Source organism: Camelus ferus, chromosome 22 (genome assembly GCF_009834535.1).
Source record: "Camelus ferus isolate YT-003-E chromosome 22, BCGSAC_Cfer_1.0, whole genome shotgun sequence".
In the NCBI taxonomy this organism is placed as follows: Eukaryota; Metazoa; Chordata; class Mammalia; order Artiodactyla; family Camelidae; genus Camelus; species Camelus ferus.
This window is the reverse complement of record NC_045717.1, coordinates 25,768,717-25,793,552: the sequence shown is the minus strand read 5'-3', so window position 1 is coordinate 25,793,552 and position 24,836 is coordinate 25,768,717. Positions and strand designations below refer to the sequence as shown.

Sequence of the window (24,836 nt, the reverse complement as noted above, 5' to 3'; positions counted from 1 at the left end):
CACAGAATGCAGAAAACAAGGCCTTAGAGGTGGGGTCTTCCACAGCGCATCACCAGGGCGTGGGAACCGACTCAGAGAATTTAAAACCAAAATGTTTATTGGGGTGTTGTACAAAAAGTTTCCAGTCATAAAATGTATATTACAAATCACCAGGGAAAGTAAAAGACCACACATTTGGCATGCACCTTAAAAATCACCAACAGATCTGTGAAATGAGTCTAGACAGCCGGCTTCTTGAAGCCGAGTCGACTAGCATGTTGTGCTGGTGACCCCCTTCCGGCGTGGAATTAAGACCTTTCCAGCAGCTTTAGTGTCCTTGAGGAATGTCAGTCCCAGCTCGGCTATGCTGATATAAATAGAACTGCTGGGTGTGGGTAAAAACAGCCCAAGTCCGAAGCCTTGCTGTTGTGCACAGCTGAGCGCCCAGGTCCCAGGGGAAGGTGTGGGTGTCTCCCAAGGGCAGCCTCACTGGCCCCATCCCGAGGCCTGGGCCGAGCGTTTTCCCTAGGAGGGTGTTATAGTCACAAGGTGGGGGCTTAGAAAAAAAACTCACGTCTGCATTATTTTAAGTGGATTAGTTAAGCTTGCTTGTTAACAAATGCAAATTGTTCCCCAGGCCAAGGCTGACATTTTAATATTGGACTCTACTCTGTTTTTCCAAATACTTGGTTACCAATGACTCGTACCAACCTCCAGCCACAACTGGAACCCCCTCCCCACACCAGCCAAGGGCATCCCAGCCCCTGCCTGGGCCACTTGGAGTCTCCACCTTAGCCAGGCAGTTAACTGCAAGGGGTAAGATCTAGAACTGGCCCTGAGGCAAGGAAGAAATCAGCTTCTGGGAGCAACCCCTGCCTATCAGCCTGCGGGCTCTGCAGACACCCAGGCGGCTCTGGGCCTGCTGGGGTGGGGGTGGGGGGTGCCCTCTTCCTTCCTGTCCACAGGCCAAGCCTGCAAAACTGCATCAGCAACTCACAGACCCAAACTTCCAGGACACAGCTTTGATCCTGAGATTCCCAAAATACCTAGAGGATGTGGCTGAAACTAGGGCAGAGCTTCCACGTGCCTGAGGGCCACCTAGACCCACCCTCTCAGCACCTCATCAGGCGCTCCAGATCCTTACTGTTCACTCAGTTCCTGCTACGCAGCGGCAAAGGGCACCAGCCTGTGGCCTCGGGGGCTTGGAAGCACTCATGGGGAAGGTCATACGTGGGGACGGGGTGCCGTGTCACTAGTGCAGGGAAGCGCTCCAGGGGCCCACCAGAAACAAGTGTCTGCACCTTCCCCAAGGAGCTGTCTCCCTCCACAGGGGAAACACAGCCCACAGTCCAGGAACTTGGTGGCCAAGGAAGGATGCCCAGACTTACAGCACGGGGCTGCAGGAAGATTCTGGACTCACAGCAGGGCTGGTTTTGTGGCCACTGACACTTTCCTGCCTGGCTCAGGCCTCGTGCCCTCCCAAGGAAAGCGGGACACTCGGAGGCCAGCATGCTGCTCCGAGCCTAGGGTGAGCCCCGGGGCTGGCACTCAGGCCGCCTGCTTGGCTCAGCATTGCGTCTTTAAGACTTGAGCTGCACCTTCTGAAGGAAGTTTGCCGTCTGGGGGCTCAGAGCCCACTGACACAGGCCCCCCAACGCCACCCCCTCAAGGGACTGTCCTGGTGACCCCGGCACAAGCGAGCCCCTGAGGTGGGATCCTGGCAATCTGTGTACTGACCGATGTAAAAAAATAAATATCCATTAAAAAAATAACTTCTGTGTATCTACGTGGCAGGGGTATAAAGGTTAGCTGACGCAAGGAAGGGTCTCGGCAGCCAGGAGCTAGACCGTGACACGGAGCCCCTGGGGAGGGGCACTGGCACCAGGTCTGTCCAAGAACCATCATTTCAGCATAAAGTCAGAGAGGAAGCGAGGATACAGTATTCGCGTAGGAACACAGGGCAGAGTTGGAGAACTGGAGGCCGCTGGCTCATCCCGCAGTCACCCTCCTCCCGGCGGGAGGGCGGGATATGGTGGCTACACTTGGACATCGTCCTGAAGTCCAAGATTTGCTTCCGGGGTGGTCACATGTCCCCTTGATGCCTACCTGGGGACAAGTCTTAGAACGGAGCTGTCCCCGAGCCCATTTCCGCTCCCCGCTGCTGCCCCCCAGGGGGAGGGACTCAACTGCAGAGTTCCCGCGGTGGGACGTGCGGCTCTGGCAGCCAGGACCGGAGCGGGGAGGCCCACCCCATCAGAGCCCTAGCCGGATAGTCAAAGCCTGCAATTCCCAACAGCTCCCCTCCTCGTCCCGGTCCTTGGTCGGCTAAGCCACCATCAACGGGGGTGCCTCTTCCCCCACCAGGTCGGAACCTGGATTCTGAATTTGGTTTCTCAAAAGCTTAATGAAACAAACAACTATTGGATTCCTACACCGTTTTGCTCTCTGTCCACCCCAAGGCCTCCTCTCCAGTCCTGGCCCCAGGCTGTGGCGGAGACCGAGGCAGTGACAGGCCCCCGGACCCCCTACCCAACCTCCAGCCTCCAAACCCACAGGCCATGAGCACTAGGTTCCTGGGCTTCGAATTCTATGGAAAGGTGACGGGGCACCGAGACAGTCTGGGCGGTGGTGACAAAGGGTACAGAAGACCCACCCCCCACGCTCTGGCAGTTTGCTTAAAAATTCTCTAGAAATGTATCAAGGACTAAAGAAGCCAATGATATAAAAATAGTTTTCAGTGGCTCTGGGTAAAGAATGACGCGTGACGAGGCGTGTTCAGTCACATCACGCGGCAGCCTCGAGAGGTGGTCCTCGGGTCCCCCTGGAAGGAAGGATGGCAGCAGTGAGGTGAGCCTGGGAGGTGGTGCCCGCCCACCTGGCCAGGCAGGTAGCTGGTGGCCCCCCACCCCCACCAGGGAGGAGCTGGACGGGGCCGGGGCCTGAGCCATCACAGGAAGCTTGGCTCTCAACAAGATGACAGGGCCAGCAGCTCCTGCCTCAACAGTCCTTGTTCCAGAACCTTCCATGTCTCCCTCACCTCTGTTCTGACCTACGTGACACACGACAATTCTTTCAGACCCAGGAAGGCAGGGCGTGTGCACGTGTGTGTATGTTCAAGGGCATGTCCACGTGTGCCTCCTGGGAGCCCCACCTGTTGGTGGAAAAGATCCTCCTCTCCAAACTCAGCGGCCTCCTCCTCGCCCTCTTCCCCGTTCTCGGCCTCCCGCACCACCGAGGACTGCTTCACGGTTCTCATGGCCACTTCCTGTGCGAGACAAGAGCTACAGACACCCACCCACCCAGGCACTGGGGCCCAGCCCGCAGCGGTGGTCAGGGTGGCTCTGCCCCACACAAGCCCCAGGGCTGCGGTGGAGGCAGGCACCCACCTCCCCATCAGCGTTGACCAGGACGGTCCGGAAGCTCTCGCCCGTGCCCCAGCTGCTCTGGCTCTTCCACACAAGCGTCGAGGGGGGGCTGTGAGCCACCCCTGCACTGGCTGCCCACACCTGGGAACACAGGAGGCCCCCGTTAACATCAGCTCCCATCCCAGTGGCATGTATCACCAGCCTGCCCGCTGGGCGTTTAATCCTTCTAGCCCTACTGGGTCCGGGCCAGGCGTGATGATCTCCAGGGTATGGAAGAAGAGACGGAGGTCCACAGCGGCCACAGGCTCCCATCCTAGCCAATGGGCCAAGTTGGGGTCAGAAGCCCCAGAGCCCCTGCTGGTAACTTTCTCGCCAAGAACTGCCACCAGCCCAGACAGCCTAGATTCAGCCCCACCTCCACCATGGACCCCTGGCACATCCTCCCCAAGGGAGGATGAGGGAGGACCCGTCAAAGAAACACGGGCACACAGGTGATCAGGGAGAGCAGGTGGCTGTCCTCAGAGCCGGTGCCCCCCATCATTCCCCGCCCCCACCTCCGACCCAGACGCGCCGCACATCCCACCCACGCCCCCCTCTGGCCGCTCCGCAGCAGCACCTACCGTGACCGTCTGGCCGGCCCGCAGCACGTACTTGGGTGTGAACTTGTAGGCAATCTCCTCCCCTTCCAGGATCTGCCTCTTGATCCTCCAGTTGCCCAGGGACTGATCCTGGCAAAGGGGGCGGCCGTTGGCACAGCTGCGGGAAGAGCCCTGGCGGGCCTCCCCCGAGGGGTGGGGTCCTCACCTTGTCCGAGCTGTTCTTCAGCTGCACGAACTTGCCCTCCAGGTCGATCTCCTCGATGCTGATGCTGCCTGAGGCCGAGGCCTGCTGGGCCAGGTGGAAGCTGCCACTGCTACTGCCGCCGGATCCAAGGCCACTCGAGCCGGTGCCCAGAGGCTCTTCCACCTCCAGCCGCTTCCGCTTGCTGCGGCCCTGGCGCCCGGCCGTGGATACGCTGCTGCTGCTGCTGCTCGAGGTGGCCCGCGAGATGGTGATCCGCGACGGGCTGGGGGACAGCTGCAGCCTGCGGGGAGGGGGCGCGGGGAGTGACTGGCTGTCCCAGGGCAGGCCGTGCTCCGCCCCCACCTCCCAGCGCCCACCTCTCCTCCTCGCCCTCCAGGAGCTTGCGGTAGGCGTTGATCTCCATGTCCAGGGCCAGCTTCACGTCCAGCAGCTCCTGGTACTCGGCCAGCTGCTGCTGCATCACGTCCCGCATCTCCGTCATCTCCCGCTCCTTGGCGTCCAGCATCTTCCGGAACTTGTCCCGCTCCCCCGCCATGGTCTCCTCCAGCTCTCGGATCCGGTCCTCGGCTGCGCTCGCCTGGGGCGGGGCCACACCGCCAGGTCAGCGCAGGCTGCGCATTATCTCTGGGAGAAGGCCATCCAGCTCCGGGCCTCTCCCCCGCCTCCGGGGGCCAGCGGTGTGCGGGAAGGCCCCTTGGTGCGGCGGGCTGGGTGCAGAAACCAGGCCCTGAGAGAAGCATGGATCCGCAGCCCCAGTGGGGGCTCGGAGCAGGCACACGGCCGAGGGCTCACCTGCTTCTGGAGGCCGGAGAGCTGGTAGCTGAGGGACTCGACGCGCATGCGGGCTTCCTTCAGCTCCTCCCGGGCGGCGCTGGCCGCCTTGTCGTTCTGGTCGGAGCTCAGCTTGGCATGATCCAGCTGGGGTGGGGCATGGCAGAGTGGTGAGGGCGGGACGTGGGGCGGGCAGATTGGCGAGGGCGGAGGGCAGGGGACAGGGCGACGGCGGCGGGGCGCGGGGTGGGGCCCTGCCTACCCGCCCACCTGCCGCACCTTGGCCTGGTAGGTCTGCTCCAGCTCCCGCTTGTAGAGCTGCACCTGCTCCTCGTGCTGTGCCCGCAGCTCCTCCAGCGCCTGGGCCATCTTGAAGTCGTACTCCTGCTGCCGGCTGCTGTCCACCTCCACCAGGCGCCGCTCATGCCGCCGCCGCGTCTCCCGCACCTCCTGGGGACACACCGCGTGCTGACGCCCCAGCCCCAGCTGTGCCGACAGCAACCCTGTGGGGAGCGGCCTGGTCCCTGGTTCACACCCCACAGCACGACTCCAGACCACCAAAGAATGGCCGCCCAGTGTCCCTCAGCAGACAACCGATAAACACACCACGTGTCCCTCCACACACGGGGGCATTACTCAGCCGTGAACAGGAGAGCAGCCCTGACACGCGCTCCCACGTGGACATAGCCTGAGAGCACGAGCTCAGGGAGAGAAGCAGACACGGGAGGACGCACAGTGTGTGAGTCCACGGATGTGAGACGTCCAGAACAGGCCAGTCCACAGACAGAGGGAGGGGGCTCCTGGCTGTCAGGGGCTGGGGAGGGGGGGATGGGAGGGTGACTGCTGGTGGGGACCGGGATTTCTTTTGGGGCATGGAATGCTCTGGAATTAGACAGAGGTGAAGGTTGCACAACACTGTAAATGTACTAAATGTCATCAAATTAATTGTACTCTTTGAAAGTAGTTTTGCTATTTGAATTTTATCTCAATCTGAAAACCAGAGAAAGGAGAGACACTGAAGTGCTACTGGTAATGGGTAGTTTCTTTTTGAGGTGATGGGATGTTCTGGATTAAGAGGTGATGGCTACACAACTCTGTGAATGGGCTAATACCCACTCCACATTGCAAACCTTGAAAGCTTCATGGTGTGGGAATTTTAAAAAGAACTGACAGAGCCCATCCCAGGTGCCTGGGGTCCAAGATGGAGGGACTGGCCCTCAGGACAGCGGTGGGACGAGACACTGACCAGCTGACGGATGCCCCAGCCACACATGCCAGGAGCTGACCAGACGGTGGTGGGACCGAGGGCAGGCGAGGCAGCCCCAGAGATCAGGGCCTCAGGCTCCAGGGAGGGTAAGTTCCACTCTAGAAAACTTGCAAAAATCATTCATCAGCACCACCAGTTTGTAGGAAGCAGAGGAATGTTTCTAAAGGAAGCCAACTCTTTTTACAAAGAACTGAGGAACATGGGGGAACCATGGCCTGCACAAGACCTTCATGGAGCCCCCCTCGCAGGGACCCTCTGGGGCCCTCCCCAGGGTGCCCTCCTGCCCCCCAAGGCCTTATCATGGGTCTCCTCACGGGATCCCTGACAGATGTGGGCTCCACCACAGCCCCCCTGGTGGCTCTGGCTCCGGCCGGGCCTGGCTGAAGCTGGAGGCCACTCCGCAGCTGCATGGGCATTCTTCCTGCCAGCAGCAATTCCGGGCAGTGAGTGCGTGAGGCGCCCAGGCCCAGGGTTCTGTTCCCCGTGACAGCACAATGGGCGGTGATGGGGTGGGAGGGCCTGGGGACCGGGCCCCCACACCAGCCCCTCGCAGGGGCACAGAAACCCAGCTCCACCTGCCGGGACTCTTGGTGGCTCCCAGCTGGGCTGGCTATGTTGAGCGGAGGTCCAGAGATTAGGAGGCCAGGGAGGTTCTGCAGTGGGATGAATGGTGACCCACCCCCCTGCAACCAACAAAGGTGTGCCCACATCTTGATTCGCAGAACCTGCCAGTGTAACCTTCTTGGAAAAAGGGACTTTGCAAGTGGGATTAAGTTAAGGGTGTTGAGAAGACCACCCTGGATTATCCAGAGGGGAGCCTAAATCCAACGACAGGTGTCCCTATAAGAGACACAGACATACAGAGGAGAGAGAGAGAGGACGGCAGGAGGACAGAGGTGGAAATCAGAGTGACACAGCCACGAGCCCAGGGATGAGGACCCGCGAGGCAGGACGAGGCAGGAAGGACAGACCCACCTCCTCGAAGACGTCCTTGCGGAAGGCCAGCTCCTCCTGCAGGCTCTGGCAGCGGTTCTCCAGGTCCACGCGCATCAGCGTCTCTTTCTCCAGCTGCTTTTTGGCCACCGCATGACCGTCCTCTGCCTGGAGACACAAGATAGGTGGCTGGTGATGCTCTGTCGGCTGCAGGGCATGCACAGTCCTCAGGTGGGGGGCATGCAGGCAGCCTACCCCAGTGGACCCCTGGGCCACCACCCCCACCACACTCACCCCGCCCCACTACCTTGGACAGCTGGGCCCGCAGCTCTGCCACGTCGTTCTCCAGGGCACGCTTGTCGCTGAGAGCAGCAGCCAGCTCCGCCTCGCTCCGGTGGAACACAGACTCCAGGTCCCTGACACGGCCCTGGGCCACCGTGAGCTCGCCCTCCCTCTTCTTAGCACTGAAAGTCAGGAGGGAAGTCAGTCAGCAGCCCAGCGCTCAAGGCCAAGTCCACCACCTCTGGGCCTTGGCCAGGACCTATCCTTGCTCCCGGTAAGGGAGCCTCACCTGTCCACACAAAAGGTGCCCCTTCTTCAAACCTTCTGGGCCCCACGGGGACCCGGCCCACTGCTCAAAATAACCCTCAAGGAAGGGGTTTCAAGTCCTTTTCTGACACTTTTGGACACAGGAGGGAGCATTTAGGGGAGAACTCTGATTTTTAAAAAATTTATGTATAACTTGTTAAAGTTACAAATTAAAATCCTAGCCTTTGAAGAGTTTATCTCATTTGTAAACTTCAAGCTTTTTAAAGCATGCCTCGACAGGCTACTGAGAGACAGTTACCTCCAACATTAAAGGTTTAGATGCCAAATAGACTTTTTAACACACAAGTCTTAATGGCATGAACATTCCTTAATGTTGTTCTAAAGCTTCTTGGGGTTGAAAGCTCACCCAGGTCCCCACCAAGGAAATGACTGGGCCATGCCCAGCAACAATGGGAACATGCTGGGCCTCTCCCTGTGGGCACTGCGGGGGGTGGGGCAGCATCCCTGGTGCTGCGCCCCACCTCCACCCTGGTCCTGAGTCCTATTGGTAGCCCCGGGGCAGCAGTTCTACCCAGGTGTCGTACCCATGGCCTTCGTGAGGGTCTAGGGTCTCCCAGCCCACGTTTCTGGGCTCAACACAGTCCTGGTTCTTCTGCTCACAGGGTAGGGGGTGGGGGCTGCAAACCCCACATCCCTGGAGGGTCTGGGCAAATCACTTGCTGGACAAATCATTTTGGAGGCCAGCTTCATGGAAATGCTGTCCTGCAGCCTTGTGAACACGCTTGTCCTCATGAGGCAGACCTTTCTCGGAGTCCGAGACAACAGCGAAATCTGCTGCCTCTAGGACGTGAAGGGGAGGGGAGGGGAGGGCAGGACACGCGTGTGGGGCGGGCCCTGCACTTTTCTGTCCTGCAGGCGTGGCCCTCAGAGCCACGAAGGGGCTGGCGTGAGCCAGGTCCCTCTTTCCCAGGGGTGCAGAATTCATGCAGAGCAACTTCACCCAGCCCCAGGGCTCCACAGAGCTGCACAGAATGGTCCAGAAAGCAGGCACACCAGCGCCTCTCACTGCCTTAAGTGCCTGCCGCTTAAGAGCTCCAAGGCGCTAGGGCAGACCACTCACTCACACAGCAGTAACTCCCGGGGACTGCGGGAGAGCCCACCTGCTAGGTTCTCCAGGTGGCACGCACCTTCCCAGCATCTCAGGGTCTTAGTGGTATGTTTGCTAGGAACAGAAAAGCACCGGATGCAACCTGCCTGGAAGTTCACCTTGCTCGGGGCTACACACACCACCACGTCCCTGTCTGCGAGGGCTGGCAGACGGAGAGCCCTCGGGGAGGCACCTGCCGATGCGCGGGTGCCTGGGAAGCCTCCCTCGGAGCGGGGCCCTGAGGAAGAGCCACCAGCCCAGCTGCTGCCGTCACGCCCTCCACACCACTGTGGTCGCTGTCCTGCTTAAACGCCTGCCCACCCAACCGTGCCCACATCAGACCGAGGGAAGTGACCGTCGCCCGAAGTGTCTCGGGAGCCTGTGGGACTGGCTGGGACAAGCCACGGCCCAGGGGCTGGGGTGACACTGTGCCACTGGCGACCAGGCTCACTGGTCTAAGGAGCCTCGTGTTGTCTGCAGGCGTCCACCTTCAGCTCAGATCTTAAAAGGTGGGATGACTTGGGGCATCAGGCAGGCCTCGGCACTTCTGTCTGGGCGGCGGCTCATGGAGACGTTCGTCCTTCTGTTTAACTTAAACGCGTTATCTGCTTTCCTGACAGTGAGCACCTATGACTCTGATACACAGAGAAAAGCGTGACTTCTCGGCCCAGACAAGCAGCCAACACACAGGACAGAAGGTGTTGGGGTGGGGGGTGTGGTGTCCAGAATCTGCGCTGGCTGGGGGCGGGCAGCGCTGCCTCCGAATTCTCTTTATCTTCTCCAAGAAGCACAAGTCACTTTTAATAAAAAAAAAAATGGCTCTTTCCCAGTTACCAGAGCCTGCACGTAGGCACGGACGGTGGCCCAGAGCTGGGTTTGTCGCAAAATCTATGTGACCCTGTGGAGACCCTTTGAGAAGTCCTGCCTTGACCAAGAACTGGAGCTGGTCGGCGGGTGTGGGCTCAGGAACAAATGTGAGGTCTGCAGGGTCAGGTTTACCCTGGCCAAGGTCCGCAAGGCTGCCCAGAGGTGCTGACACCGGGTGCGAAGGGTCCATGGCATCTGAAGGTGACACCCGGCTGCGGCGAGTGCGCACTGGGGTGCTGGACGAGGGCAACGGGGAGCTGGATTACCCCGGGGCCTGAAGATTGAGGGTTTCTTGGAGAGACGCCTGCAGACCCAGGTCTTCAAGCTGGGCTCGGCCAAGTCCACCCACCAGGCCCGCATGCTGATCCCCCAGCACCCAACCAGGGTCTGCAAGCAGGCAGTGAACACCCCGCCCTTCACTGTCCGCCTGGGCTCCCTGACGCACATCAGCTTCTCCCTGTGATCTCCAGATGGGGGCGGCCCAAGAAAGGCCAGGGTGGGGCCAGGAGGAGGATTAAGCCTACCCACCCCTCGGCTGGTTTCCCAGTCAGATAAAACAAGATCAAATGTTTGTAAAATAATAAAGCAAACAAAGGAAAAAGTAATAAATTAGACTGGCGGGCACTGAAGTCCTCATGGTGGGGGCAGCTCTCAGGATCGGGGTCACCTGTCCTCAACGTGTTGGCCAGGACAGACCCCGAGGAGGACGCAGTGGCGCGGCTTCGGGCTGGGGGAGACTGAGAATGCGAGGGCAGGCCAAGCTGCCCAGGAAGGGCCAGAGCCATTCGAGGCAACTGGAATTCAGCCTCAAGGAGACACTGATTTGAGGTGGAAGCCGCGAAGGCCTCAGACTTGGGGAAACTGTGTCTTGAGTTCAAACCTAACTCCACTCCCGGAGATTTCTGGGCCAGGATATGCGTGGCCTGACTCAGGATGGAACTCAGGCTGAGCTGGTCAGCAGACGGGCTCATGGGGAAAACAGCCGGGTGACAGCAGTGACCGCGGCAGAGCTATGGTCAGTTCCAGAACCAGCAGGAGGCCAGGTGCAGGGTCAACCCTACAGCGTACGGGCTGCGGCGAGTCCTCCAAGCACGAGGCCCCGCTCTGAGCATGTGAGCAGGTGTCCGCGGGAGAGAGGACAGGGAGAGTGTGCAGAGTGCAGGGAGGCCTCCCTGGGCCAGCACAAGAGTGCCCAGGGGGGACGAGCCCTGTGAGTGCCAGGATGGCGGGAGGGCCTGTGACCTGAATCTCGCCCCAGGCTGACGACCGTGGGGAGGGCCGGACCCCTGCAGCATGTGTGAAGTCCTCCCGGCGTGCCTCCTCCTGCCTCTGAGCACTCACCGGGGAGACACCCTCAACAGAGGCTGATCGAGTGGACGCCAGCCCCAGTGAAGCCCCAGTGGACAGAGCCCTGCACCCCAGCTGAGAGGGCTCCCCGGAGTGACAGGCCCTCCGAGGCGGGCAGTGTGGGCCGTGCTGCGCTGAGCTGAGGCCGGAGCCACCCCTCGGCCGGCATCAGCTCGTGTGCCCCAGCCAGAACCCTGGGGGCGGAACAAAGGCCAGACAGCCTACCAGCCAGGAACTTCCCTGGTCAACATCCACAAAATCACACAAGAGAAAAACCCAGTGCACGTTTTCAGGGTGGAAGAGCCTTCGGCGGGCACGTCCGTGTTATCTGAATCAGAGAATCCATGTAGAGGAGAAACTCTGCAGGTGACTTCTGAACCACAGGTACAAAGTATGCTAAGTCCACACAGTGGGTTTATGGAAGGGGGGCTGGGGGCAGAGCGCCCTCTGATTTCCTGAGGAAACGATGCTTCCCGAACACCTGAGATCACTGGTTCTCCACCTGTCAGGCCCAGTGCCCCCAACCGCAGGTGTTTTGCACTGCTCCCTCTGCTGCCCTGAAATGAATTCACAGGTAATGTAACCTGCGCACGTGTGTAATGTCAAAAAACCCACACATGACCCCGTTTTATAAAGGCTAATGACAACAAAAGTAATTTACGATTTCTAAAAAAGGTAATAAATTAATGGGATATTCAGTCTACCTAGCCGTTTTACAAACACACACCCTGCCTTTGCTGCTCCGTCCCAGACCAGGTGACTGTACTGTGTGGGTCTGTCTCTGGCTCTCAGTTCTGTTCCACGGAGGAACCGAAAACAAACATCATCAGATGACAGAGGCAGGCTGACACAGCAACACAGGTGATTCCAACTCTAGGACGTTCCGGAAAGGGCGGAGCTATGGGGACTTTAAGAGGACCCTTGGCTTCTGGGGGTCGGCGGGGAGGGACGAGTTGGGGGAGCACAGGGGATTTTTAGGGAGGGAAGGTCCTCTGTGTGACCCTGTGACAGGGCAGACACATCCGTAAACATGTGTCCAAACCCAGAGAAGGCAGGACACCAAGAGAGTGCGCTCCCCCGTCAGCTAGACTTCGTTCAGTAAGAGCGTGTGAGCACGCGGCCGTGCCAACTGTAACAGCGCGGCGACGCCAGAGGCCCCTCATCGGGGCCCCAGAGGGGATTTGGGGATCTCTGGACTTGCCACTCATTTTCCTGTAAACTGCTCCTTTTCCCTAAAACTACTCAAAGACAAACAAACAAACAAACACCTCTATTACTTAGAATAATTAAAAAGTCTATCAATTATATTAAAAAGAAAACAAAAAAAAAGGGAAAAGAATCTGGCAAACAGGAAGGCGGTGGTCAGAAGCTGCTGGGCCCAGGAGCGGGGACTCGGGGGCCGGGGGCCAGGGGCCAGGCCTCGGGCCAGTCACCGCCAAGCTGAGGGACCGGGGACCAGCCCGCAGGCCTCATGCTCAATCCCCCGCAAATGGAGGTGGTGCCGGTAGGGCCCTGCGGGGCGGCTGTGAGGACGGCGGGGATCTGCTTCCGCTCGGGGTCCTCGACCTGAACACCTGAGGTGCTTAAATCACTGTGTTCCTTCTGCTACCATCACCGCCAGCACCACCTCGCTCTCCAAACTCCCCAGGCCTTTTACTCACGGGCAGGCAGGAGACCATGACGTTGAGGGTCACGGGCGCCCCCAGCTTCCCAGGGCTGGTGCCCTGAGCGGGGCTCAGGGCCGAGTCGGGGCTCTGCAGCGTGGGGCGCCCCTTCTCGGCGGAAGGAGAGGCAACTACCAACAGAGGCTGTCCCGGGGCGGCTGCTGGGCTTTACATCTCCCTGCGGCCAAGTTACGTGGGGGGTGCTGGACGGGGCGGCCAGAGGCCACCCCCGCCTACCCAGCCTGCTCCCAGGAGGGCCGCCCGAGTGAGGGCGCTGCTCAGACAGGACTCCCACCACCCAGAGGGTGACAGCCCCTCCCCAGGCCCCGGAACCAGGCACCCACATTAGCTGCACCCACCTCTTGTTGGCCTCTTCCAGGTCTGCTCTTAGCTTCCCGATTTCGATCTGCAGCCGGGCGCGGTCCCGGGCCGTCTCGTCCAGCACCCGGCGGGCATCGGCCAGCTCCGACTCGTACAGCGTCTTGATGCCGCTCACCTGAGGGGACAGCAGGCAGGGTGAAGGCCCCTCCCACGACAGCAGACACAGCCCCCCTCACCCTGACACTCCCCCACCAGCTTGGCCCTGCCAATGCCGGGGGCAACCCCAGCCTGCCCGGCTGGCCCCACCACTTGCCCCACCTGCTGGGCACACAGCTCAGATCCCTGTCCACCTCCCCGCCCCACACCGAGGGGCACAGGGCCAAGCGTGTGTATACAGATAGCCAGGACCCACAGGACAGTGAGACACCACCTCGCCCCACGAGACAGCTACAGTCAAGATGTCGGTCAGTGAGGACACGGAGAAATGGGGACCTCCATGCACGGCCAGGGGATTAAAACGGTGCAGGCACCACTGAAGACAGGCTGGCGCTTCCTCGGATGCTAAACAGAGCAACCACTCCTGGGCATCTACCCAGGAAACATAACATGCGTCTACACAAAACCTGTGCACACGTGTCCACAGCTGCATCACTCGTAACAGCCCCAAAGTGGAAACAACCTAAGTGCCCATCAACGGATGATGGACAAACAGAGCACAGCCCCTCCGCACACAGGACATCACTCAGCTGCATGAATAGGACACTGACACGCGCTCCCACGTGGACGGGCCCTGAGAGCACGGTGCTCAGTGAGAGCAGTAGACACAGGACACACAGTGTGTGACTCCACAGATGTGAGACGTTCAGAACAGGCCAGTCCCCAGACACAGGGAGGGGGTTCCTGGCTGTCAAGGGCTGGGAAGGAGGAAGGGAGGTGACCCTTAATGGGGACGGGGTTTCTTTCTTTTTTTTCAGTGTGATTCTGTTTCCCTTGTATTGAGATATAGTTGGTGTACAACATTATATAAGTTTCAGACGTACAGCACAGTGATCCACTGTTTAAAGGTTATACTCCGTTTACAGTCACTGTAAAACACGGGCCCTCCCTGAGCTGTACAGCGCATCCCCGTAGCTTACTTACTTTATACACAATAGTTTGTACCCCTTAATCCCCTGCGCCTATCTTGCCCCTCCCTGAGGCGGGGATTTTTTGGGGTGATGAGGATGTTCTGGAATTAGCAGTGATGGTTGCACAGCACTGAACATATTGAAAACCACTGAACTGCAGAGTTTAATCGGGGGAACTAAACGAGATAGGAATTACACCTCAAGAAAGCTGGCAGAGAAGGCAGACAGGATGACAGTGGCTTTGAAGGTGGCACCACTTCCCGGGAAGCTACAGGACAGCAGTGCGGGCTGGAGGTCAGCTCAGATGCGGGAGAGTCACTCCCTCTTTCACGGGAAAGGCCCTGAGCTGAGGGGCTCAGAGGCGCTGCCGAAGCCCCTCATCACTCGGGGTCTGCCTGGGACCAAGGGGATTCCTGGATGTGGGGCTTCTCAGGGTCAAAACTGTACTGGGCAGGTCAGGACACATCTGAGAAGAGGTGGGATTTAGCAGCTGGTCTGAGACTCCCACCCCCTTGGGCCTGGGCCTGGGCCTGGGTATCCCACTTCCATCCAGCAGCTCCAGGTCATTTCATCCCACAGGTCGAGAGGGGTTCGTGTCTTGGCCCATTTCACAGATAGGGAAACTGAGGCACAGGACAGCACACTGCCCTCTCCTGACCCATCAGGGTTCAGGGTAGAACAGTCTGCTGGGGGAAACACGGTGGGGAGGGACAAGCCTCTCCCTCCTGCACCTTGTCCACCCCCTACACACACACACCCACACTCTGGAATAAACCCACGGTCACCAAAAGCAGCCAGCTCCACCATCCAAAGATAGTTGGGGTCACATGTGTGTCTGCCCTCTCTCCCAACACCTCACCTGCCAGAACTTTCCTAGGCACAAGGGAGGGCCTAGCACCCGGGAGGGGTTTCAGGCAAGGCCTCCAGCGTGGATGCCCCACACCCTCAGAAGCGAGGGCGAGATAAGGGAGGCCTCAGAGCCCGGGCCCTGGGAGAGCCAGCAGGTGACCTGCGTGCACCCACCACCCGCCCACCATGGACCCCAGCACCAACTGTGATTTCACAAATATTCCAAGATGCCGCACCTGCCCTGCCCTGGCCAGGCCATGAGAGAACACCTGATGAACCCCAGTGGGGGCGCGTATCCCAACACTCTGTCTGAACCAGCACGTGGGGAAACCGTCCCAGCCTGGAGGGGCCCGGAGGCGGGAGCCTGTACGTGACGGGCACCTGAGGGGATCAGAACGAAGCTAAGGGTGATGCGGCAACACGTGCTGGTGAGCTGTGAGAACCACCGATGTGAGACGTTAGTGGGGGCCCTGCACGCCCCCACCACTTGTCTGGACGTCCATACGTGGCCTAGGAAGCAAGGCGAGTAATGAGAAACACGTTGCATGCTCCTGTCTGGGACCAAGCTCGTGGGCACCTCACTAGACTCTGCCTGGGGCGAGGCCCCACATTCCTGGCGGTCTGGAGGACTCTTACGGTCGTGTTGAAGTGCACGCAGGCCTCAGGGACCCAGTGGGTTCCTGTCCGGACCCCCGCAATAAAGCCAGTATTGTAACAAAGGTCATCCTTGAGGCAGGGCCACCACCAACCTGCAAGCACGAAGACCGCAGGCCCAGGGGGCCCAGGGGCACGAGGTGTGCCCGGACTGCGTCCTTCCCACTGGGCCTCGGGCGCGCGCACACATCTGCTTGTCTAACTTAGGCACCACCTACACCCAGGTCTAACCCCAGCCCACCGCCTGCCTCTGTGCAGCCTGCAAGGCCAGAATGGTTCTCACACTTTTAAACGCTGAGTGCAAAAAAAAGAAAGATACTTTGTGACACAGTCAGTCACCTGAAACTCCCATCTCAGTGTGTAAATAAAGCTTTACTGCGCACCCCGCTGCTCACAGCAGCACGACGCACAACAGCTAAGACACGGAAACAGCCTAAATGTCCGGCGACAGATGACAGGGTGAAGAAGCTGTGGTGTACGTGTACAATGGAACACTGCTCAGCCATAAACACAAAAACCGTGCCATTTGCAGCGACAAAGAACTGGAGATCGTCCTCCCAAGTGAAGTAAGTCAGAAAGAGAAAGAAACATATTATCTACTACTCACATGCGGAATCCAGAAAAAAAAAGAGGACACTATGAACTCATCTACAAAACAGAAACAGACTCGCAGACAGAGTAAACGATCGTATGGTTACCGGGGACAGGGGGTGGGAAGGGATAAATTTGGGAGCCTGAGATTTGCAAATGTTAGTCACTATATATAAAAACAGATTTAAAAATAACACAACTCTTCTGTACAGCACAGGGAATTACATTCAGTGTCTTATAATAACCTTTAACGAAAGTGAACATGGAAACAAATACACGCATGTATATGCGTGACTGGGACAGTGTGCTGTGCCCCAGAAATGGGCACATTATAACCGACTGCACTTCAATTAAAAAAAAAACCTCTATTGGCACACAACCTGGAGCGCTCCTGCCCATGTGGCTGGGGCAGCCTCCCTGCCGCAGCACCGAGGTGAGGCCGAGACCGCTACAGAGCCAAGCGCCACCTTCCAGGCAGCTCGAGCAGGACGGCAGACTTGCCACAAAGACTCTCTGAGCCCAGTGAACAGGTGTCCTCCGGGCAGGCGCTGCCCTGCACTTGCGGCCCTGGGGATGGTCCTGTGGGAGCCTCAGGCACAGCCTGGGCCTTTAGTTTCGTCTTTTATGACACCGCGCAAGCGCCGAGCTTGAGGAATCCCAACAGATGTGTTAGTGCAGCTGGCAGGTGGTGCGGTGGGTCACATAACCCGAGGTGGCCTTTTCCCGGGGTCCCAAACTTGCCCTCTGAGGACCTGCCTGCGTCCCTGGGGGGGAAAACTGCCTAATAACTGCTCCCCCCAGAAACTCCCAGAGCCCAGCTCCTGCTCCCAGGCCCACCCCCAGGGGCAGTAGGACACAGGGCGGTAAACGGAAGGAAAGTGAAGCTGAAGGAACTCAGCACCTGGCTGGCAGGCTCCCGGGAAAGGCCCCTCCCTCCAGGTCCAGTCCTGCCCCCACCCCAGCACCCACAATCCTCAAACAGAAAGCTGGCCAGCCCCAGCCTTCCAGAAACCCTCCAGGGATATCTGCACATGGCTACTCACCCCAGTCAAGCCCACCCGGCCAAAAGACGGACCATCTGATGTCTGAGGGGAATGGCTGGAGCCTAAACGGGTCTGTGGACGGGAACGTCACCTTACACACCTGGACCGCAGGACTGGTCACAAGCACACAGTGCGCTCACAGTATTTTAAATGGCACCATCAAGAGGTTCCTTAAGTGGCTCCTCAGCCTTGACTCTAGTGGCATTTGGGGCTGGACCGTCCTCTGTGGGGGTGTCCTGGACACTGCGGGCTGTGAAGCAGCACCCCTGCCCCCACCCACTCGATGCCAGGAGCCCCCCTGTGTGACAACCACAGATGTCCCCTGGGGGCAGATTCCTCCAGGGTCAGAAGCTGCTGTACCGGTCAAGTCCAGGCCCTCCGTGCGCCCCGCCCCACTCACTGCCCTGAACGCTGCCTGGCCGCCTGTCTGTAGCCCACGGCCATCTCCAGGTCACTCGTGCCACACAGCCCACGTGACCACCCTTCCTCATGGCTCCAGGTTCCCTCCCTCCAGTAGGTGACCAGCTCCCAACACTGACCAGCCAAGAGGGGCATCTGTCACCACTCCCACAAGCTCCAGGAGACCAAGCAGGCCGGAACTCCCTACTCCCGCCACGAGTACACCTGCCACACTGGGTGCCCCTGGATCCTGTGCACAGCCCTCGGGCTCACAGTGGGGAGGGTTTCCCCCACTCCCACCCCCAGGCCTGCATGCCAACCACCCTCCGCCACTGCCTGGACACCGGGGCCAGATCAAGTTCCCCAGCATGTGCTCTCAGGCACAACACCCATCCAGCGAGGCCGGCGCCCCACATCCACCAGGCCCACCAGGCCCAGCACGCTCAGCACCAGGCCCAAAGGTCAGTGCTGTGGTTCGCCTCACTTGCAGGTAGGACAAGAGGCCAGGGGGGAATGATCACGGGTGCTCGCCAGCCTGGTGGACAGGAACTGGGCCCGAGTCCTGGGGACGTGCATGCACTGTGGAGGCAGGTGGCCGGGCTCGGGTCAGGCTGCTCCAGCCCCATTGTACAGATGACAAAACCAAGGCTCCGGGAGGCTGAGTGACCTGCCCAAGGTCACAGAGGTTAAAAGCAGGGTTCGGATCCCAAGTTTTAATCCAATCCCAGGCAACCTAGTACAGCACCACCAACCATCAGATCTTCCACCTCCCTGAACACACAGGCCACTCTCTCTGAACCGCTCCCTGTCCCAGAGACCATTCAACATGGACAACAGACCCCATGGAGGGCTTCCTCCCTCTGGGTGCCTGTCCTTTATTTTATTGGTTTTGTCCTAAAGACAAATATGAACTCGTCACAGCTCTGTAGACAAGCCCCAATGGTGTGTGTTATCACTATCTCCACTTTACAGAGGAGGCACTGAGACCGAGAGGTTAAGTGATTTGCCCAAGGTCACACAGAGGGCAAGTGGCTCCCAGACCCCCCCAAGCCCCCCTCAGCCACCACTGCTGCCTTCCTCCCTGAAGTCGGTCACTTGGCCCATTCTTTGGGAAGCCGCGGCTCTGGCTCAGAGCGATAAGTGCCAGCTCTCCCCACGAGGTCCATGGGGGAACTACTCAGTGGTCACACCTCCCCCTTAATCGGAGGACCTGTCCTTGGGTTGGGTGGGCCTCAGGGAGGGCATTAGGTTGGGAACCGGTCAGACAGACCCCAACCAGGACCCCCAGACACCTGCCCTCACACCCTCTTAGGGGGCAGGGCTTATCCAGCCCCTTCTCCCTCAGTCTGCATCAAAACTTCCTGCTGGTTCCCCTAGACCTCCTGTCTCTCCCTCCTCCCACTAGGGGAGGAGGGCAAAGGGGCTACCAGGCTACTAGGCTCTGGTCCATCAGCCAAGGAGGTCCCGGAGCCCAACTGAGGGCCTCCCATATTTCCCGTGGGACCCTGGATAGATCAGATTCCAACCCTTGGACACCCACCCACCCGAGGCCCTGGTAAAAGACTGAGCCTACTGCCCAGCCCCACTCCAGACCCCGAACTCCCAGGATTCATCACGTGACCCCCGCAAAGTTCCAAGGAGAACTGAGCCACCTGATTCACCTGAGACCCTCCTGAGACCCTCTACCCCTCCTCAGGGCCCCCTCAGAAGGCCTGAGCCTCCCAGTCTCCCCGGAAACCCAAGAACCTACCCTCAGTTTTTCGAGGGCTCCCAACCACCCAAACACATCCCCCAGAGACACCCCAAACCTCCCTTAGGGGTAGGGCCTACCCTGGCTCACACCCCATCACTCAGGGGTCCCCTAGAGCTCCTCGGATTCCTCGGTGGGCGGGGCATGCCGCATCTCCAACACGCGCACGGGGTGGGGGCGCTCCCGGGTATCCCCTGGGGATCCCTCAGAAGACAGGGCCTGCCCAGTGAGCACTCCTCACTCAGGGCGCCCCACCCCCCAACTCCCTGGGTCCACCTCAGGTAACTCGTCATCCCTAGACTGCACTCCTCACTCTTAAGATACGTGAAGCACCTCGGGACCCCCGGTGGGCAGGGATCCGCCCCCGTAAGCACCCCTCACTCAGAGGACCCCCCCAGGTCGCCCGGGATCCCTCGGTGGGCGGGGACGGTGTCTGTCTCCACCTCTCGCACGCGAGGAGAAGCAAAAGGGACAGAACCCCCTGGGGGATCCTCGTGCGCGCCCGTCCCCGCCTCCACCCCTCACTCAGGGCCCCCTAAGCCCCAAAGAGGCAGGGGCTCGCCCCAGCATACACCCCTCCCTCGAGGAACCCCCCGAGATCTCCCCGGACCCGTCGGTGGGCGGGGCCAGCCCCAGGTTCCACCTCTCGCACGGGAGGGGTCCCCCAAGCCCTCTGGGGACCCTCAGAGACCAGGGCCCAACCAAGCGCACGACCCTCGCCCGGGGCCCCCGAAACCCCTGGGGACCCCTCGGTGGGCAGGGCCCGAAGCAGTCGGCACGTGTCGCCCGGGGGGCCCCTCTGAGGCCGGCCCGGCCCAGCGCGCACCCCCGCCCGGCCCGCGGGCCCCCGCGCCCACCTCGCGCGTGGTCACCTCCTCCCGCTCGGAGATCTTGAGCAGCAGCCGGTCGTTCTCCAGCTCGAGCGCGCGGACGCGGTCGATGTAGTGCGCCAGGCGGTCATTGAGCTCGCGCAGCTCCTCCTTCTCCTGCAGCCGCGACAGGCGCGTGGGCGACAGCGGCGTGGCGGGCCCGCCCGCGCGGCCGGGCGGCGGCGTGGCCATGGCGGCGGCGGCTCGCGATCCGCGCGGCTCGGAACGGCGGCCGCGGCTCGGCGGGCTCATTCAATCCGCGCCGCCGACCAAAATGGCGCCCGCCGCCCGCCGCCGCCGCCGCCGCGGGGCAGCCTGGGACTTGTAGTCCGGCCGGCGCCGCGCGCGGCACGCCGGAAGCTGTAGTTTCCCGCTCAGCTTCCCGCGCTTGTCCTTCGCTCTTCAGACGAGGGACCCGAGCCAAACCGCCGGGCTTTAAAATTACAGCTCGGCCTCTGTGTGAAATCGGGTTCCTTTCCGGGCCTCAGTTTCCCCACTTGTATAAAGTAGTTACCTCTTTGGAACCTCGTTAAAATTAAAGGGAGAGGGCGAGTATAGCTCAGGGGTAGAGCGCGTGCTTAGCACAAGGTCCTCGGTTCGATCCCCAGTAACTCAATTTAAAAAGTAATAATAATAAGTAAATAAGCCTAATTACCCACCTCCCCCAAAATTAAAGGTGATGAAGGAATCTCAGAAATGTTTGGTGATCTCACTGGTATGTGGAATCTAAAAAAACCTCACAAATATCCCAAGCTCACGTATACAGAGAACAGACTGGTGGCTGGAAGGTGGGAGGCCGTGAAGTAGGTGAAGCGGATCAAAAGGTACACATTTCCAGTTACGAAGTAAATGTCACAGAGATGTAACGGGCAGCATGGTGACTATAGTCAGTAATCCTGTGTTGCACGTTTGAAAGTTGCTAAAAGAGTAAATCTTAAAAATTCTCATCATTCCCTGACCCCACTAAAGTCCTAAAAATACACAAAACTCATCACAAGAAAAACAATTCTGTAACTATGTATGGTGAGGAATATTACCTAGACTTATGGTAGTGATCGTTCCGGATAGATATAAATATCGAATCATTAGGTTGTACACCTGAAACTAATACAATATTATGTCGATTATACCCCAAGTTTTAAAAATGCCCAGCGAAGGAACCCAGCCGCAAAAGGCTGCACAGGGTATGATTCCATTTATACAAAATGTCCAGAAGAGGCAAAACTACAGAACGGGGTCGCTCCAGCTCGGATATTTGGGCCCCAGCATTCTCTGTGGTCCTTACTTGTGGACCCAAGCTGCTGCCTCTCCCTCGTGATGGTAGGAATCCCAGATATAAAAGACAGTTGGTAGAGCATGAGGGAGTTTAAAGCAAAATACGAGTAAGTGAAATACAGGAGGCGGGGCCAGAGGGGAGAAAAGTGATTGAACTTCAGGTTTGCGGTGGCATGGGGGTCACTTTTCCTCCCCTCCATCCCCCAGACTTAGCTGCAGCCCCCTCCCCATCAGGGCTCCCACTCACCACCGCCCCGGGCCACGGGCCGACCTCATCCCCACTGGCCTGAGGTTCAAGGCCCTGCAGGGCCACAGCCGCCGCCCACCGCGCTGGCCCCTCTTGGCACGGGGATGTCCTGTCCGCCTCCTGGGCTTTGCCTGTGATGTTCCCCCCGCCAGGCGTGCCGTCCCCTCTCCTGGCTTCGCGGGTCTAGGCCTCAGTCTTCCCCTCTGTGAAATGGAATCTGGCCCCTACTCTGTCCGGATCTGCGCCCCAGACCCTCCATCACCACCGCGGGACCCCCGGGGACTGGACTCCAAGCCCCAGAAGGCCCCGCGCTTCCCGTGGGTGGGGCGCGGGGCTTCCCCTCCCCGCGCTCAGCTGGGGAGGCGTTGGCAGTTTTCAAATTTTGGCGCCGAGCGGGTGGGGCGGCGACAGCCGCGGCCGGCAGCTCCCCCGCCCCCGCCCCCGCCCCCGGTGAGGCCTGGGCACCTGGCGGAGCTGGCCTGTCCACTCTGCGGGCTCTCCCGGCGCCACACGCGGCAGGGGCTGTGGCCCATATCCAGAATGGGAAACTGAGGCACGGGACGACCAGGGAACCTGTCCCTGGACCCCCAGAAAGGGCGGGGCGGAGGCGGGATTCGAACTCGCTCGCGACGCTCTGACCCAAGGGCGCTAGAAAGTTAATGGCCAATTGCTGCCCGCTTTGCGGGGTAGAGGGCGCAGGCGGTGGGCGAGAAACCCCCGGGCCAGGGAAGGTCGGACTGGCCCTGCCCCCATCCATCCCTCCCCGTTCCCCATCTCCCCTCACAACACTTTGTGCCGCCGCCCCGGCTCCGCGCGGGAATTTGGCGCCAGATTTTTTAAAATCTCAGCCGAACGGCTACCGCTGGCTCCCAGCCCGGATCGCGAGCCTTGATTGTGAATTTCTGGAGCCTGGATTAAGGGGATGGCGGATTCCGGAGTCTGGATCTGCGGAGCCACGGATTCGCGAACCTAGGTTAGGGGGGGACTCATTCCAGATCCTGGGTCTGGGGGGCTGTGGATTCCGGATCTGGGTGGGGGGCACAGATTCCAGAGCCTGAATCTAGGGGACCCTGATTCGGGAGCCTTGAGAGGCTGGGATTTTGGAACCTGGATCTCCAGAGCTCTGATTCTAGAGCCGGGAGGGGAGTGGAGTCTGGAAAGCAGATTCCAGAACCTGGAGGCTAACCCTGGAATCTAGAATCAGAACTCGGGAACCTGGGGCTGGACCCATGAAATCCCAAATGAAATCTGGGGTCAGGTAGAGCCTGGGGCTGGAGGGGCAGCTGTTTGTTACGTGGGTGCAGGGACTAATGGAATCAATAAATATCGACTGAACATGTTCGTGTGCCAAGCATGGGGGCTGCATCAGTGACCAAAACAAAGATCCCTGCTCTTAGGAAGTTGACAAGGATGAAGTTGGGAGACAGGGAACAGGTAGCTAACAAAGGGCATGTTAGTGGATGCTAAGTGAGGGGAACAAAGCGGGACAAGGGGCTTGGGAGCACAGGAGGTAGGGGGTTGCATTTTTAAACAGGTGGCCCTCTTGGAGCAGGTGGCATTTGAGAAGGAGGGGGTCAACCAGGTGAGCATGTGGGGAGAAGCCTTCCAGGGAGAGGGACCAGCCAGTGCAAAGTCCACATTTTAGGATGGTGGACATGGCAATGAATGAGAACTTCCAGTGGTGGAGACAGGTATTAGAGAAGGAAACACAAGTAACCTAACATCTGTGTATTAGTTATCTAGTGCTGCATAACAAAATGTAGAGGTTTAAAGCTGCTGGGGCAGGATTCACTTCCAAGTGCATTTGTACTGATACTGGAAGGAGTCACATCCTTGCTGGCTGTTGTCTAGGGACTGTCTCATTTCCTTGTCACATAGGAGAGGATTTGATCTGAGCTTTGAAATCCTCACTCTTTGTTGTAATAGGAAAACAAACACTGAAAGCAGCCCAAATATCCATTGATAAGAACAGACCAATAGCTTTGTGTAGACTGATGCGTGGAATATTATACAGCACTGAAAAAGAACGCACTTGAGGGCACCACCTACAGAATGACCTCCCAACCATAAGATCAGGCAAAGAAAGTGAAGTCCAGAAGAATATTTACAATATGCTTTTTTAAAAATAGAATTCAAAACCCAGGTGAACTAGTTGATATGTTACTTTGGGGTGCTACAAATGTGAGACAATTGAAAAGAAAAATGGAGATGTGGTTAACCCAGAAGTCAACGTAAGTGGCTGTGTTTTGGAAGCCAGGTGGTTGTGAATGTCTCTATTCTTCAAGATGGACGTGTAAGTTATTGATGCTCTTTGTTTGATATATTTCATGTTTCAAAAATGAAAAAGATAGCTTCCTGCAGGCTGCTGTGTAGAACCACACGGTCCCAACAGAAACAAAATATCCCACCACAAAAAAGAAATGATACTTATGTGACCTGATAGAGGTGTAAACCATTCACTATGGTCCAGATCCTATTGCAACATATAATTGTATCGAATCAACACCTTAGATTTACACAATGGTATATGACAATTATATCTCAATTTTAAAAAGGAATATCCTCAAAAGAAAAAACCAGAATGCAAGCCATATATGTTATTATTTTTTATTTCGTCGGGGGGAGGTAATTAGGTTTTTATTTTATTTTTTTTTAATGGAGGTTCTAGGGATTGAACCCAGGTTGTTTTAAGCCATCCAGTTGGTGCTATTTTGAAAAGTCTAATACAATGTAATCATAAATTGAGCACTTTGCTAGTTCTGAGTCATTTTGGTGAATTCTGGAGCCCGAGAGTGGCCATGGGGACCCCGAATCTGAACCCAGCTGGTCTAAGTGGAGGTGGCCCCGGGACGCCATCTCACCACGGGTGTCTGAAGTGAGAGCTGCCCTATGGGAACCGCGTCCTCTGCACACTCTGGGCTAATCTCCTTGCATCCACAGAAATGTAAATTGTCCGATGGAAGAGTGTTGATTGGCCTGTGTCATTTTGCTGTCTGTCCAGCTCAGCGGTAGAGCACA

General features: G+C 58.5%; 1 protein-coding gene and 1 long non-coding RNA gene across 3 annotated transcripts; one reads left to right on the top strand and one right to left on the bottom strand.

Annotated features, from left to right (window-relative positions):
- Positions 1–71: 71 nt before the first annotated feature.
- Positions 72–20,584, bottom strand: LMNB2 (lamin B2). 2 transcript variants are annotated; one of them, XM_032466043.1, is made up of 12 exons: positions 20,285–20,584; positions 13,053–13,189; positions 7,427–7,583; positions 7,162–7,287; positions 5,199–5,369; positions 4,941–5,066; positions 4,505–4,725; positions 4,149–4,428; positions 3,965–4,072; positions 3,366–3,485; positions 3,131–3,244; positions 72–2,800 (listed from the first exon to the last, which is right to left on the bottom strand). In XM_032466043.1, exons 1-12 carry the CDS (start codon positions 20,546–20,548, stop codon positions 2,759–2,761), a joined length of 1,866 nt encoding a protein of 621 aa, XP_032321934.1. In that variant the 5' UTR covers positions 20,549–20,584; the 3' UTR covers positions 72–2,758. The 2 variants fall into 2 exon arrangements, with proteins under 2 accessions (XP_032321934.1, XP_032321933.1); XM_032466042.1 differs by having other exon boundaries at positions 5,190–5,369; positions 20,285–20,582.
- Positions 8,883–24,836, top strand: LOC116659071. The gene is made up of 3 exons (XR_004314376.1): positions 8,883–8,967; positions 14,237–14,239; positions 24,825–24,836. It is a non-coding gene; the product is annotated as an uncharacterized LOC116659071 (long non-coding RNA).

Excerpts from the sequence above, each read along its gene's own strand:
- LMNB2 (XM_032466042.1), bottom strand. The coding sequence starts at position 20,548 with ATGAGCCCGCCGAGCCGCGGCCGCCGTTCCGAGCCGCGCGGATCGCGA. Across the intron at positions 5,067-5,189 it reads ACCAGGCCAAGGTGCGGCAG|CTGGATCATGCCAAGCTGAG; the intron begins GTGGGCGGGTAG and ends GCCCCACCCCAG. Across the intron at positions 3,245-3,365 it reads TGGTCAACGCTGATGGGGAG|GAAGTGGCCATGAGAACCGT; the intron begins GTGGGTGCCTGC and ends TGTCTCGCACAG.